The 17,028-nt window shown below is 35.4% G+C and overlaps 1 protein-coding gene across 2 annotated transcripts in view; it reads right to left on the bottom strand.

Moving 5' to 3' along the window:
- Positions 1-99: 99 nt before the first annotated feature.
- Positions 100-17,028, bottom strand: part of LOC139688226 (integrin alpha-PS3-like) — a 60,299-nt gene continuing 43,370 nt past the window's right edge. For both annotated transcript variants that reach the window (XM_071585667.1, XM_071585677.1), the window contains 9 exons: positions 16,459-16,681; positions 16,185-16,348; positions 15,127-15,211; positions 14,931-15,044; positions 13,786-14,131; positions 10,386-10,482; positions 8,090-8,222; positions 3,463-3,522; positions 100-3,319 (listed from right to left, as the gene is read on the bottom strand). In XM_071585667.1, the coding sequence (XP_071441768.1) occupies positions 3,284-3,319; positions 3,463-3,522; positions 8,090-8,222; positions 10,386-10,482; positions 13,786-14,131; positions 14,931-15,044; positions 15,127-15,211; positions 16,185-16,348; positions 16,459-16,681 (1,258 nt within the window). In that variant the 3' untranslated portion in view covers positions 100-3,283. The remainder of the gene's footprint in view (positions 3,320-3,462; positions 3,523-8,089; positions 8,223-10,385; positions 10,483-13,785; positions 14,132-14,930; positions 15,045-15,126; positions 15,212-16,184; positions 16,349-16,458; positions 16,682-17,028) is intronic.

The following is a 17,028-nucleotide window of genomic DNA, read 5'->3' as shown; positions in this document are numbered from 1 at the left end:
GACAACATTAGATCCACTATGAGACCCAACTATTTACGTTAAGGAACTTAAGGAAGTGTTTATTTTATTAAGAAATTCATTTACTGATGGGCAATACATTTGGTTACAGTCTGACATAAGTTACGTCACATTAAATTTTAACCAATCTCATATCTTGTATAGATACAATTATGACAAATAACCTCAATCAACAATCAGCGGCTACCACTTCTTTATAGTTTGCACTTCCAACAAGATTAATTAAATGAACATATGGTGCATTCTTTACAGGGTATTAACATTACGAAATAATAAAATCATTGTGGTAAAAGTAAGTGGTCCAGTGTAGTTATTATGAAGACAACTTCGGAGAAACGATGGAACTACTTTCAGTTGACATATATTTACTCAACCTTTCAGATTGCTTTTTATGCTAAATTACAGAATTTAATGCCCTCCTCAACTACAAAATGAAATATTTTGAATAAGCCAACTGATGACCACCAATGAAACTAACTGCCCTCGCCTCTAATAGCCCCCAGTGAGGACTGAGGGAAGTGAATATGACATGAAACAAATTTATATTCAATTCCAACGAAAATAATCAATCCAAATGTTAGTATGGATGAATACTGGTAGATGGTGTCATCAAGCATCAGGCCTGTGAAACCACAACGGTCAAGTCCACCAATGAGGCAGTAGCAAATGGTTGTGAGAGGGATATGGCACTTATGGAAATTACTGCATAACTTCCATAAAAAAGAACAAAACACAAGGATTCTAATTCTTGATTTTTCAACTGGTTACATGGTTAAATTTTGTTGTTAATCTTTAATTAGTAATTAAATAAGGGTGTCAAGTTTAAGTCAGTTTATTCTTTAGAACTGAGGTTCACAAAAGTTATCAAAAATCAATTTAAGAGTATTTCATAAAATCACATTTTCAGATATTCTGCACATTGCAGTGACTAGAGTGTAAGTTTTAAATATAATTATCATTGTCACAATGCTGGAGGAAAATAGTATGATAACCTCTACAATAAGGAAAATGAAGATAACACAGGCTTATTTTTTCGTTGCGGAAACAGGTTGGCAAACAGTGGTTTCAGAAGTAAAGAGTTAAAATTAAGTTCAGATTTCCAATGAGCAGATAATATTGTTGAAGCTTTGATGATATCCATGGCATGCGTATTTCACACTCATTATGTACCTGAAACCTGAAGTTAAAAAATAGTATTCGTTTCAAGGTGGATTTCTATGAACAAAGCCGTTACTGTACACTGTACGGTTATAGAAGATACCTAATCATGTACTGTTCATAACTCATATGACTTAAAGAAGGCAAATTATAGTTCAGAAATATGAAGGTGAGCACACAGAAATGGTTTGTCAATTATGAAGAGACAAAAATGGCTTTATGCACTATAATTAATGGTCTAATCACAAAGTAGATCATTTATTCTCTACGAAAATTCCACTCAGTGCATTCGTAAATATTTCTTTAAGGCTTAATTTGCCCAATAATTAGCTGAAAATATTATGATTAAAAGATCATTCTGTCGGCTTTTAACACTGCAGGTGATTCAGTTATCTATTTTCCATCATTGAAAATAATAAATATACCCATTTTTTATTGCTATAAAATGACTTTTCTCTTATCCATATCTCTCCTATTTTTGTGCCATTTTAGCCCAATAAACATTGAGTCCAAAGTTAAATAAAAAGTAACTTATAATGAAAAGACTGTGACAAGATTTAAATTAATAATCACATAAGTCTGATAGAAACTGAATAAAATAAGTAGATCATAGAGTCATTAAAAATTATAGAATAAAAAGCTTATTTCTTAAAAATAAGATGACTATAACTTAAGTATTTATTTAAAACTTGCATCCTCATCTAAAATTTTATGGTCATATAAAATATTTTCTATTCATATCACAGAATGTACATATGTACAGATTATTGAACCGAATATTGATTTCAGTTGTCCATCATACGCTTAATTTTCACTGGGCTAGGCAACCTGTATGAGATTTTGAGATTCCTTCTGGATGGACTTCACTATTACAAAATTACTTCACCTGAGTCCCAAACATATTTTTACTGCGAAATCAGTGGGCCAAATAAAAAATTCTTGATTTTGCTTAGGAATGCTTATGTTAAATTCTGGATGGAAGTATTGATGTGAATGTTCCCTACCAAAATAGCAGCTATCAAAGAATCACCTAGAGAATATTTTTCTGCTTAATATCAACCTATACACAAGATGAGTTAATAAAGAAGCAGTGGCAAAAATGAAGCATACAGAAGAATGAGCTGTAGTTAAATTTGATGTGAGCCATCATATTCGTAAATTTCATGATTTGAGATCATATTTATATCATTACTTTTAATCTTTTATGATAATATTTCATTGATTTGGAACCCACCCCACATTTTTAAGGAAAACAAGTTTGCTCTTTTCTTGCTGTTATGAACATTCTCTGATAAAATGCAGATGGATAAAATGTTTTAAGAGAAAATATTTAATCCTGAAAATCACTGTAACGGTTTCATTGATGTAAAGTTTCTTTACTGAAATGCAGTGAAAGCATGTTTTAATGATATTTTTTCTATCAGTGCCTTCAAAGCACATTTCAGGGGAGAATAACCATTTGTGTAAATAACTGTTCTGCCAATGATGAAATGGAAACATAATATGAGTTGTTGTGGCACCCTCATTCTACAGTTACCTACAATTGTTCCTCAGGGATAACTTTTCTTTTCTTTCTTAACTAACTCTTTCCACCTTAAAATTCTTTTAGGATTACAAGAATCTATGAATTCTTTGATTTGATCATCTACATCAAGGTGACATGATTAATTACCCTGATTAATCATTAATTCTAATTGGAATTTCTCGCACACACCCACACATTTCTATATTCACTCAGAAATGTAGTTACCACTCAGCAGCCCCAATTTATCAGAAGAAACATTCACCACAATTGGTCCTAATGTTTACAAAGAAAATACATTGAAAATATGATGCAAAAGTAAAAAGCATTGGGAGAAGACATAAATGAGCAGCATATGTACCAATATCGATCAAGAGAAAACTTCTTGAAGGGTGCCAATAATGAAGGAGTCTCTTGAAGTATGTTACAAAAAGGATGAAGCAGCAACTCCAATTCAGTGTTCTGGAGAGGCATTGGTATTACAGTCAAGATACTGAAACATCACAGTATAATGTGTAACTCGGAATATTTTTGGCACTTGACCTCTTTTCCCTATGAAGTCTTGACCCACCCAAGGAAGGGTTCTCAATCAACCATATTTCCTGTCAAAGCTTCCTCCATCTGAAAATATATGACAAAGAGTTAAGCTATGCCACATAATTAGCCATAAAGATCTACACATAGGGTATAATTAAAAAAGGAGAAACCACCAATGCCATGGATTTATTTATGATTGACTGGTGCATAAAAATGTCCATGCTTACCTCAGATTTGTTCCTGTATGACTTAAGCTCTTCCTTCTTCTCTCTTTTAAAGAATCCCATCTGAAACAAATTTTTGTCATTAGTAAAGTTGATCAATATTAGCAAATATTTTAAGGGGTTTATTTGCATCTCATGAGCATCAATATTGAAGCAAGTCTAAAGTTTCACACATAGCACAAAATGTTGAAATCTAAATACAATGCAGTTTCCAATCATCTTTCAAGAAGATTCTATTAATGCTGGCATGTGAATATTATCATAAAAAGTATTTGATATCAGGGCATATAGTTTTGAACAGAACTGCAACTGAAGGTGTCGTAGAATGCATATGGAAAGGGTACACTGAAATTTCACAGCTTATGTCAGAAATACACACTGAAATGTGTGGTGTAAATCATAAAGATGTGAATTGGAACTAGATTTTCATGACGACTCCACAGGGTATGTCCCCAAAATAAATATTTTAATAACATCGAGTTTTTTGACTCAAAAGCTGTTATCTACAAGGAGTTTGTGTCTCAGGGACAGATTGTGAACAGTAAGTTTTATGTGGAAGTCCTCAAGAGGCAGCATTAAAGAGACCAATGCGTAAGGAAGGAGATCTTTGCTAACTGGAGGCTACACCACGACAATGCACCGTCCCACACCTCCTTCCCTCATGCCTGATACTGAGTACCTGGCCAAGCACAAGGTGGCAACGCTGCCCCAGCCACCCCACAGCCCTGATGTGGCACCAAAAGACATCTTTTTGTTTCCAATAATAAAAAGGAGTTTGAAAGACTACCATTTTGGAATGCTGAGTAATGTCAAAGAGGCCGTGAGGAGATACCTGAACAAGTTTCCTGTTGATGCCTTCCAGGAAGTATACCACGACCGGCAGAGGCATTGTTGTGTCAACGCACAAGGGTGCTATTTTGAAGAACTTGGCAATTTCCACTTTGATATCCAAAATATTTTAATTCTACTTATTTTTGGTATTTTAACCTGAATGCAAAAAGTGGAATGAATATTTGTTTTATGCACTGAACACTGTGCCACACTGTAGTATTTTATATAACTTATTAATTTTCCTAATATTTCCATACTAAAAAGAAAGACTCGTACTTTTCCACAGATTTTATTATACGGTACAATGCGTTTCACCGACTTGCGGCATCATCAGGTACAAATTTGAAAAACAGACAGAGCAAGAATATATTCCCTTAGGACAGAGCGGGGGCAGACAAATTACACAAACAAGCCATACCTATTCGGCCTGTCATCTCAGCTGTGTCCGCTCCTTCACACCTTCTGGCACGAAAATTAGATGTAATGCTCCGAGATCTCACAGGTTTTAAACCTAAATATGGAGTTAAAAACTCAATAGAGGTAGCCCGAAAATTGAAAGATATTAATGTCCCGGAAAAAGCGAGACTAGTCTCCTTTGACATTAGCAATTTATTTACTTGCGTACCAATATCGGAAACTTTGCTTAGGGTGGAAGAACTACTCAAGGATTCCACCATTGCCCAAAATATCTCAGACGAATTGGTCCCCCTCATCAAAATGACAGTTAACCAAATTATTTTAGTTTCAACCACACTCTTTACAGCCAAACAGATGGGTTAGCTATGGGTTCCCCACTGTCCCCCTTCCTAGCTGAAGTCTTCCTCAATTCTGTAGAAGAACATCTTTTTAATGCTGACAATCAGCATGACAAAAACATGGGCTATTGGTTTCGTTCCGTTGACGATATACTATGCCTATGGACCGGAACCAACTGACAGTTAGACTCCTTCCTTAATTTCCTAAACACTCTTCATCGGAATATCTCCTTATCCATGGAAAAAGACGTCAACAGCATCATCAACTTCCTCGACTTGACAATCACAATTAGGGATGATAGACACGAATTTGCAATTTATAGGAAACCCACTTATACAGACCACATAATTTCTAATGATTCCACACACCACTTTTCTCACAAACACGCAGCCCTCCACTCCATGATCTGCCGCCTCCCACGCATCCCCCTTTCCCCCAAAAACTTCAACATTGAACTCGTGAATATCACTAATATAGCTACCAACAATGGTTACAACCCCAAACTAGTTGAAACATTACTACGGAAAAAACAAAAAGTAATGGCCATAAAAAGCATTTTCGTATCACAGCCCGCAGTATCTAAAGATTTTAAGTGGTGCTCGATCCCATTTCTGGAAGATCTTTCAAAAGGATTTCCAACTGCCTACCCACCTCACTCAAAGCAGCCTTCTACCCACCCATAACCCTCTCCAAACTTCTAGCCAATGGAAAAGACACCCAGGATAGCCTTCTCAAATCAGGCATTTATAAACTGAAATGAGAGGATTGCAACAGCGTTTATGTCGGTCAGACCGGCAGGAATATCAAGTTACGAGTCAAGGAACATGCAAGGTGTCACAAAAATCAGAATAACAACTCTCTCTTCGCTAAGCATTTACTAGAATTCGACCACAGCAGTGACTTTGTCCCAGAGATATTACACACACTCCCAAAAGGATTAAAAATGGACGCTCTCGAGCAATTAGAGATAAGAAGGCACTTGGTAAACCCCAACACGACACTTTGTAATGAGCAAGTGTTCCCATACCCCTCCCCACTCCTCTCCAAGAAACTAGCCTGGAAATGGTCAAAACAACCCATCAACGCACCTGCGAGCCCCCACCCCTCTCAGGTCCTTCCAACCTTCCCCGCCTCCACTCTGTCCAGAGGGTATATATTCTTGCTCTGTCTGTTTTGCAAATTTGTACCTGATGATGCCGCAAGTCAGTGAATCGCATTGTACCGTATAATAAAATCTGTGGAAAAGTACGAGTCTTTCTTTTTAGTATGGATATTAAAAACTTCCACGAAGTGAAGCCTGAAACAATAGAATATATTCCTAATATTTATTAAAAATTTTTTTGCAGAATTTATCTATTTTTAACAGAATCCTCTACCTACTAAAACACACCCCATGACTGTTTGTCTTCTTGTGATCTATGTCACTAAAATCCAATGACATTAATGGAAGGCAACAGCGAAATGTGACAATTATGTGCAGGTGATATAAGCTATAATACTGAATGTTGGCACAGCAGAGTAAAATGTAAATACTGAAGACCTAAGAGACTTATCCTCCAAACTACCCTAGTAGAGCCAGCATTTGGTGAAAGGAATAGTCGCAAGAATCCAAGCACTGGAGAAGGGGGGAGGAAATGCATCATCACATATACTGCCAGTGAGAGACCCGGATGAAACAACTGTGCATAATCTTTGGTGCTGACTTTCCTCGTCAGTCTTCCCCTACCTTACCAACTTCTCCTGCAATGCTGACTTCCTCCATGATGGGATTTGACATAGTCAACTTCAAGTACATTTAAACACATGCTATGAAATGGCCTTAGAATTCTTTTGCGAGAATAAAGGACTAGCCAAGAAAGAAAGCTCAGTTCTTGCCTAAAAGATATTTTCATTGATAGTTACAGAGTGACAACCGAAGAAATTCTTATACTGTAGTTCTTCTTCTCTTTTTAGTGGCTAGAGAGGGAAGGATGTCTGTCCGCCCAAATATTACTCTCTCTCTCTCTCTCTCCCTCTGAAAACTTATTAAGACTTTGATGCCTCCACCCGAAACTATGTCACCTGCCTCCCATAAGTTCAAAATGGAATCTTGACTTTTGTAGATTTGACTCAGGTAATTTTTTCCTGAATTGGGTGATCATGTAATAGGACTAGATTGCATTTACTCATTAAGTATGAAAATAGCTGCAATAAAAAAATGAAGGGAAAGAATTGCAAATGTTCTAATTAGAAAATTAGAGGCATTATTAATTACAGGTATTATTTGCAATTTTTGAAAAATGAATTCAAAACTGGATATCATAAGAAAAACTATTTATGATGTCATCACATGCCAGCATGGCTGTTAGGTACACCAAAATCACATAAAATGGTCGAACATAAATTGAGAAAATTTTATACAAACAGGAGTTAAATGCTATTTGGACAAACTTTAATGAAATTTTAGAACTGACATATTGTTAGATTGTTTGTGTTATTATACTCACTCATTATGAAGGACATAGAAAAGTAATATTTTTATCATCTTGCTGATATATAAATTAAAAGAAATGCTTTATTAAAAAATGTAAAAACATGCACAGATATGGATTATTGGAGTTCCTGAAATAGTGTTCAGGAATTTGGCATGATTATGGTATTTTTATCACTTAATTCAAACATTAGAAGCCCTCCTCTCTAGAATGACAGATTTTAACTGCATCACAATGCAGACAATTTTGAAATACTTTTCAAAATATGAGTAATGCAAAAAAATTCACTTTGCACTGTCAGAAATCTGTGTCCATCCATGGAAAATAAATGGATATATTAGAAATATTAGTCTCCCTATGGCACAGGTATAAAAAAAAGCTCTTCTTAATTTATCAATGGGAAGCCAACTAAAGTATTTACCGATCACATTAGTACACGCATTAATATTTCAGATAAAAAACAGTAGATACTATTAGTTCAGGACAAAACAGGAATAGAACAATAACTCTGGCTAAAGTGCTTATAATCTAGAGGAGAAGGATTTTCAAGCAAGTGAAAAATTTTACTCAACCTTGACAAGTGCCCATATTAGAAGTGCCAATATCAGAAGACCTATAATAACACCAAGGGCAATGAACCATGGTGATATCTTTGACTCGGGAAGTTTTCCAAAAAATATAGTACTCGAATCAGCAAAATCTGGCCTGGGAATAGAATAAAACTCAATGTGAAATCTAAGAAATTAACAAAAACATCTTGATTCAATTACACAGCCTATTAAGGTATTCAGTGATTGGCATTCATACCACCAGGTATGTGAAAATGATTTTCTGACTCATATGTTAAGTGATATGGTACAAAGTGTCTCTTATTTCATGGTTTTAACAATGATAATAATTATTTTCCAAGGGATTTCATGAGAAATACGAGGACTGTTCAATAAGTACTTGTGTTGGAAATGAAGAAACCATTTTTTTTATTTTTCAACATATTCCCCTTTTAGAAAGATACACTTCTCCCAACATTCAAGCCATTTTTTTAACCCCTCCATAAAATAGGATTTGTCAAACTCTCCAAAATACGCCTCTGTCTCGACATTACCTTCCTCGTTTGAGCTAAATTTTTTTCCCGCGAGCCATTCCTTCAGGTTAGGGAATAAGAAAAAGTCAAAGGGAAATCGGGTGAATACGGGGGGTGCGGCAGCAATTCATAACATAGTTCATGCAGTTCATGAAGTTCACGGCCAGATCAGCTTCTTGTCCACTGTGAGCAATCGCGGCAACCATCCGGCCAACAATTTTTTCATCGCCAGCTTATCATGTAAATTATTAATGGCCATCCAGGTCGACACACCAACGGCCTCTGCTACTTCACGCACTATCGTTCGTCGATCAGCAAGAATCATGGCGTGGACTTTTTGAATGATTTCCTTGGTAACCACGTCTGCTGGGCGTCCTGATCCCTCCTCATCAAAAACAGATGTTCATTTAAATTCTTTGAACCAATATCTAACAGTGGTCATAGATGGCGAAGTGTGTCCATAAACAGCACCCAACTTTGCTTTTATCTCCTCGTATTTCTTCCCATCCAAAAACAAAAAGCGAATTACCGAACGATACTGCTCTTTTTCCATCTTAGCAAAAATCACTAAACACGTCTAACTCGCATGGCTGTCAAATCCAAAGTAACCTTTAAATCAGTCTGAAATTTGTTTCACCGTCGTTTGATAGATGGCAGCATACAATGATAACATAAACTTCCCTCAGGAACGCCCTTTGTTGTCAAACACGGGTACTTATTGAACTGCCCTCGTACATATGATTAGGCAAATATGTGCAACCAAATTAAACATAGAAAGTAGCACTTACTCATTATACACTAAAAACTCTGAGAAATAAGAAAAAACCACCATAGGTATTTTGCAAACACAGAAGTCAAGAAAATCATCAGCAGAATAGGGGGTCAGTCAAAATGACTGGCACCAAATTCTGCATTTTTTGGAAGATAAGCAGCAGATGCTACTTGGCATCAGCGGAAAGTCATTACTGAAGCACCTCCTTCAGACTTTCAAAGTTGTAACTCATCAAGATTGGATTTTAGCATGCCATCCACTTCTCACAGATATTTACTTTTTGCAGTTTGTGAATTAACGAATGAATTAGAAGTACAGATTTCATATTGCAATCCTTTAAAGATGGGATCAAGCTTATATTGCCTTCAGATGAGCAATTTTAACAATTTATTTTCACCCTTAAGTCTTGGATATTTATTGTTTATAAAGTTAAAACTTTTTATGGGATGCTTCACAGAGCTGGATTTAAAGGGAAACAGTTTAAGCTGAATGTTACAACATGCTTGCCACCTGGAATCGTGGTTCATGCACCCAGTTCACTAGCTGCACTAAGATGGGAGATCCAGTCAGTACTCATAATGACTGCAATTACTTTCAGTGCAATGGTTTAAGTATTTTCACATCAGGTCAGGCATTTAAGGCAGCAAAACTCTCAAGAAAAATTAAACAATTTTAACAATCTCCCCCACTTTCATATTTTTTGCACCAAATATCATCCCTACAGTTGATATTATTACCTGTCACTGGATACAATACCAGTGGCAGTATATGTGACTCTCCCAACTCATAAATTTTGAAAGCTTCAATTCACTCGCAAATTAATACCTAAAGATTGAAGCTTTAGGTTTCTCATGGAACTGAAAATTGCAAATTTACATAGTTTAGCATCCAGATATAGCTGAAGCACCTAAATAGTAACTTGTGAGGAGGTAGCATTTTGAGTTTTGAGCAAAAATAAGTTTATAAACAATTTCTCATTTCTTGGTATAAAATTTTTAATGCACAAATTACATACCTATGACCCTCCGGCTGCAGCAAATCAAGTTGATCTATAATATCAGCATAACCAAAGGAGGATAATACTACAATATCCTTGCTTTCCAATATGATCTCTGCCAATGAGAAAATGTACAATATATCCAATTAATCTTCCAAGTTGAGACAAATACCTGACACTCAAAAATAGTTAAAAAAGCAATATTTATCAATTAGTAAAGTGACCAAATAGAGCATAAATAGATCAATTCTTAAAAATTTGAATTAATAATGCTCTTTAATTGATTTCCATAATGCATCACATCCTAGATAATTTGGTTCAATGTACATGTGTAGCTGGAATGGTTTGTTTTTTGGTTTGCATAATTATCTGGAAAGAACTGTGAAATATAAGATTAAATAAAAGAATAAATAATAAAAAAATAGCCATAGTAATCAACTTGAACGTTCTAGGGGTATAATTTTTAGGAATAGTTCTTGTAAAAATGCTAAGGGATTTAGGGTGGCCAGCCAATTAAATTCCTTGAAAACCAGGAATAGGATAAACCCTGGAAAAGCCTGGAATTATACCATAAAGCCTGGAATTTTTGGAAATTACCAAATGTTATTTTCACAGAAAATGGACTAAAACAGCAGAAGGGAAATGAATTACATATATGATCCTTTTGAATTTGATATGGATGGCTAATCAAGATATTTTCTGAAGTTGTGTCGGTTAATGTTTTTTTATTCTACAATAAGGTAAATTGTGTGTCACTTATGTGTACTTCGCAGGGAAATTCACATGGTTCATCGGGCTAACCAAATATCACCCTACAAAACAACTGTCTACCTATCACTGCACTACAACTGAGGAATACTCGTTAGCTACTTACTTCTATAAGTGTGAGAACACTATGTTAGATAAATACCCGAGAATAGGGTCCTCATTAAAATTAAGTGCCTATGGATATTCTCTTGTGTGATCAAGTAGGTACAGTGTAATGTCCAATTAGTAAAAGCATTTCAAACTCTTGTATCATTCAGTTTTTTTAAAAGATAATTCCCAAGGAAATCTCAATTCCTAGCAAGGTCATAATCATAATCATTATTCATCCATGCCATGGAGATATCCACTTGGATGTTATCAAGCATTACAATGATAAAGCAAGATGGTGAGCAAGTAAAGAATAGACAACAATACATATAAAATACAAAAGTTTCAAGGTCCAGCTTGAAACACTCATTGATAGTGTACTGTGGGTTTTTGCACAACCATTTTTCCATGTCATTTTTGAACTCTATGCAGCTTACCGAGTAGGCCTTACTTGGCATCTTGTTGAAAAATTTTATTGCCAAATTGTTAGAGTGACAGTAGGTCTTAGACAGCCTATGACCAGGTGGGGAATAGACTGAGGTTTTTTTTACTGAGCAAAAGGCTGCGTAACACAAACAGGCTGTAGATAGTTAACATTTTCAGGTTTTTGGATATAGATCTGCAATGTTCAGCCAGAATTGCCTAAAATCCCCATTACCTTCTTCTGTAGTATAAGCATTTCCACGGTTTTATGAGAATGCCCCCAAAATCATAAGGTAAGTATGCTTTGAAAGAACTCAGAGTAGGCTACTCTCGTGTAGTCTTCACTCACACAGGTTTTGAAAGTCTCCTTCACAAGTACAAAGCCCTGGAAATTTTTTTACTGACTTGGCAGACATGTGAATTCCAAATTAGCTTCCCATCGATAATAAAACCTAAGACCTTTACAGAATCATTTTTCCCTTATATTTCGTTAGTTAGTTATATGCTGTCATTAAGACAGCACATAAGATGTTGTGTTTTAGCTTCATTCAGGACAAGACAGTTGGCTGCAAACCAGTATTTTGCTACTGTTTGTGACTGTGTTGCAAGAGACTTGGCATACGTGGCTTGGATGATGAGCAATGTCCTGGACATCCCTAACTGACACAGTGTGCGGAAAATGTGCAAAAAGTGAGACACATGATCAATTATGATTAACCCCCAAGAGTCAGCATGTAAGCAGAGTGCCATATTCAGAAAACCAGTGTGCACTGCACTCATGCAGTGCATGGCACTGAGAAGATTTAGAATGAGAATTAGTCATGAGAAAGGTGTGCCAAGATGGTCTCCAAGGTGCTGTTGAAAGACTGCTTGTATAGCGATCTTGCCTTGAACCTCGAGGACCACTGTGAAAGTGAAGATATATAACTAGTTCTCAACCACTTAACTGATCAAATATCTATCACTAATCTAGGAAGCAGTCTCTGCACGTGTTCTATCCCCTGTAATGTACCTATTGTTTTTTGGTATTCTAATGGCTGTAACCTATTGTATGAAATCTTTCTACAGGCATAGAAAACATCAAATAAGAGTTATAACATCTACACCATCAGTCCATCAACAACATTCAACTTTCGGGTGCCTATCTAACTTGCCATTTATACAAGGTCTGTCCTGAAGGTAGTAGGACTTATTTTTTCCCAGATAGATGGGCGAATGGGCGGCAGTTTCTCTGGCTAGGTTCAAGGGAGGGGAGTCTCAGGAAAGACTGGAGGCTGGTGGCAGTAGGCCTCCAGCCTTTGCGCAGTGCTGATCATTCATTTGCGAAATCTCTATAACGTGATCTTGTTATGCTCTGTCATGAACTGGTTATTGAAACAGTACAGAACACTATGCCATCAAATTTTGCATGAAACTGGGAACATTGGGAAAGAGAATTAAGACAAACTCAAGGTAGCTTATGGTGATAATGCCATGGGTTGATCAGGCGTTTTTGAGTGGCCCAAGTTGTCTTGGGAGGGTAGAGAAGATGTTGAAAACGTTTAGGATGCCCTTCAACCTCAAAAAGTGGCAAAAATCTTGCAAGAGAGAAGGCTTTGTTGGAAAGGGATTGCAGACTAAAGGTTGGCATGGTTTCTGATGAACTTGGCATACCTAAAAGTGATTTGCATAAATTTGTGACTGAAAAGAAGAGCAGGAGAAAGGTGTGTATGAAGTTAGTGCTGTGAGTGCTCTCAGACAAACAAATTGATACTTGAATGTGGATCTGTCAAGAGCTTCTTGACCATGCCTCATATGCGGGCTATGAGGATGTCACCACGCCTTGGTGTCAGCGTTACAACAGGCAGTGACGAGGGAGCTTAGTAGCATTCAGGGAACCGCCTTCCAGAAGGTGAACGATGCATGGAAAACCCACTGGTAGTGGTGTGTGGCCACACAAGGGAGCTACTTTGAAGACTTTTGAAGAAATGTATGAATTCTAGCAATAGTTTTTTTTAATTGACTCAGTCCTACTACTTTTGGGACAGACATTGTAGTATTATAGATTAGCAACTGTTGCTAGCACACCTGATACCTGAATGAGCAGTTTTATCCATACTTATTGGTATAATAAACTATGATATAAATTTAATTTACAAACCTAATGGCTTAGGATTGATCTTCAGAGGGAAAGAAACTACTGATCCAGTATGCGATGACTTAAAAGGACCAGCAATACATTCAATTATTCCACATTCCAAATCAGGAGATGAGCAATTGATATAGTGAGTCCTGGTTTCTGGGAGGCTCAAAGCTGAAATAACACCATGGTGTTCAGATTCTGCACCTTTTCTTTTTTGTTTCTTCATTTCTTCCCACCTTCCTTGAGCAGAACTAATCACAACTGATTTACTGTATGTATTATTTTGAAAAGTGGCAACATCAGTATTATGTTGATATTCAAATGCAACTGGATTGCAGAATATACTAGTTGAGTCAATGTTCATCTGAAAAAATACACAATACTTTTAATTTTAAAGAGAATCATTTAATTTAATATGAAAGAATCCTTAATAATCATCGTCTTATGTACAAACATTTCAAGCAATGAGTAAAATAATAACATCCAATTAAAGAAGCCCTCAAATCAGATTTCTTTATTCTCTCAATTAAAAAATAAAAATATTACAGATCAAAGAATATGATCATATATACTCATTCCTATTGCTGTCCATCTATTGCAAACTTGATAAGAATAGGTATGCATATGAAAGTGAATAGTGGTAAAAAGAAAGTGACGAGTTTAACAGCTGAACTAAAGAGATTCACAGGTTCAGAATCAGCAAGATGCTGTACTTAGTGCCCTACCACAGAAGTACCGAGGAAGGCCCAAATAGATATATAGGGACAAGAGCAGTAAATACAAAGGGTAAGAGCAACACTTGAATTCTGTGATAGAGAAAAATTGAAATTTCCGGTCTGGTATCCATTTCTAAACCATTGAAACTGATAATGACACATCTAGCAGGACATTTCTTCTGGAATATTCAGCATAAGTCGCATTATCTCCAGTCATATATTCTTTAATTACAAATCATTGAAATGATCATACGACAAGGGGTACATTTCTCAAACCCATAGGTGTATTCACAGGCCTCTAAAAAAAAGCCACCAGCAGCAAATATTCTCAACAGGATTAATGAAACATTTAGTCATGAAAAATGCTCAGTGTACAGCAAGTTATCCGGGAAAGATTATACTGAGAAAACACTAATCACTGGAAAATCTTTATTAAAAATTGTTTACCTTTGGTGGAAATATTTCAACAAACTGCACCAATCCTGATGGAGTTTTAATTTTCATTGGAATGATAAAAGTCAATTTGGTTTCCATAACTGGGCTCACTCCATAGTTAGTTATCTGAAAAAATTGATAAATCTATTCAGTAAAACCATAATAAATTAACCATTAACATCATATTCAAATAAGTTACTACTCTCACCTCATACACATGAGAACAGGAAATTTTCTTTTCTGAGTAAGATTCATTTCGTTTGACCAAATAAAATTGATCTGGGCTGGACTTCCTACAAAAAGCATTTCAAACAAAAATGAGGGAAAAATTATTAACCATTACATGTCAATGGCATCATATCATGTAACATTCCATTGTGAAATGAGAATACAGACTTGATTACAGTAAGTTTAGATATACAGAATGTAGATATGAATGTATAAATGTATAAAGCTTTAAGAAAGAAAGAAATCCACACATTTTTATTATTCTTCATAAGCAGTTCAGGTATCGTTATCATGATTGAAAAAAATAATTGGAATGCAGGACGAATTGATTGACAGTATAACAAAAATATTCCAAGATATTAGCCAAGTGTTACCAGATGGCATGGCATGGCAATTAATCTCTTCCTGACTTATCAAGTTAGAGAAATTAGTAATCTTTACTGAATACAATGATTTCAAGGAAACAAAGGTCTATGCAAATTATGAGGAATGGATTTTATTTTGTCTTGCACAAGAAAAAATCTTCACTCAAATCCATGTAATAATGAACATTGCTTCTAGGAAAAATTCCTTTCTGAAATCTATTACATATGTCTAAAAAGCACCCATAGCTTTCATCTGAGAACAATAGATCTCATTTAGGAAAAGATACTTCAATTTGTTGAAACTGTTTGATCTAAATGGCCCAAAAATTTTGCTGTTCCTATTAAAGATTCTCTGATTTAAAATATCCAGAATATTATAATATAAATTCCTAAAAGGATATTTCTATATGATGCAGTTTCTTGTTCCCTCTAAAGGCTGGACCTTATTTTACAGAATTGAATTGTAGGGCAAGTAATTCAAATTAATTGCCTAATTATTTCCATAGTTTTTCATTGTACCATGCTACGTTGTGTGTTTTCATGTTCTCACAATTTTTTACTGCTATGATCTACAGAAATATAATGCACTACAAAACTCTAAAAAAATTATTTGTGAAATCTTGTATAATCACAGTTCTATCGACTAGGGAGAAATGATTTTTGCCATACATACCCAGTAATTGACAAATCTGGAATTGTCTGTAAGGGCAATTTTATTTCCTGGATGTTATCAACCCCATCTAATTCTTCACCTACACTCCCTGAGCTGATATTAAAAGAAATTTGTTTAGTCCCAGGTGGGATATTTTTCATATCAAAATCTAACAGAAGCTCTTTCTGAAAGTAATATATAGAGTTATAATTTGGTGCATAAATAATTAAGTAAATGACAGCAAGAATCATAAAAGGATCTATGAAATCAATGCTAATTGAATACTGAGACTTACTTTTTCCTTTGAGGGCAGTGGGTTGCCCATTTCACATTGTAATGTTATCATTTCAACAGTACCATTATGAAATGGTAGCTCTTTGCAATTCTTTGGAATACGAATGAGAGGTGCTAAACTCGGAAATGTAATGTTGGTTTGAGAAAGAAATGCAGGGTCTCCAGTATTTCTGACGACTACTTTCATTTTCATGGTGTCAATACTGCCAATCACAACAGGTGAGCTAAAATAGAAAAATCACAAAAGAACAATGATTATGATGATCAATGATTATTAATGATGATGATAAGATGAAATAATAACAAATAAATAAAATATTTTGAATTGAATTTCATAACTATTAATTATCCACTCTCTCATTATTTCAGATAAGAAACACTACAAGCAATACAAATAATACAATTTGTACAGCATGCTGAAAAAGACTTTTCAGACCAGGTGAATTTGAGAGTAGCAATAATGTTTTATAAGCTCTAAACTAGAAATTAATTTGGTGAGGAGAGGACATGAATTTTTTGGGTTAACTTCAAAGATAAAAACCACTGGAGCAAGCAACCAAAGATCATCTTC

Source organism: Hetaerina americana, unplaced genomic scaffold (assembly GCF_022747635.1).
Source record: "Hetaerina americana unplaced genomic scaffold, ioHetAmer1.1.p SCAF_1, whole genome shotgun sequence".
NCBI classification, from domain to species: Eukaryota; Metazoa; Arthropoda; class Insecta; order Odonata; family Calopterygidae; genus Hetaerina; species Hetaerina americana.
Note: the sequence above shows the minus strand (reverse complement) of the source record. Positions and strands in the feature narration are given on the sequence as shown.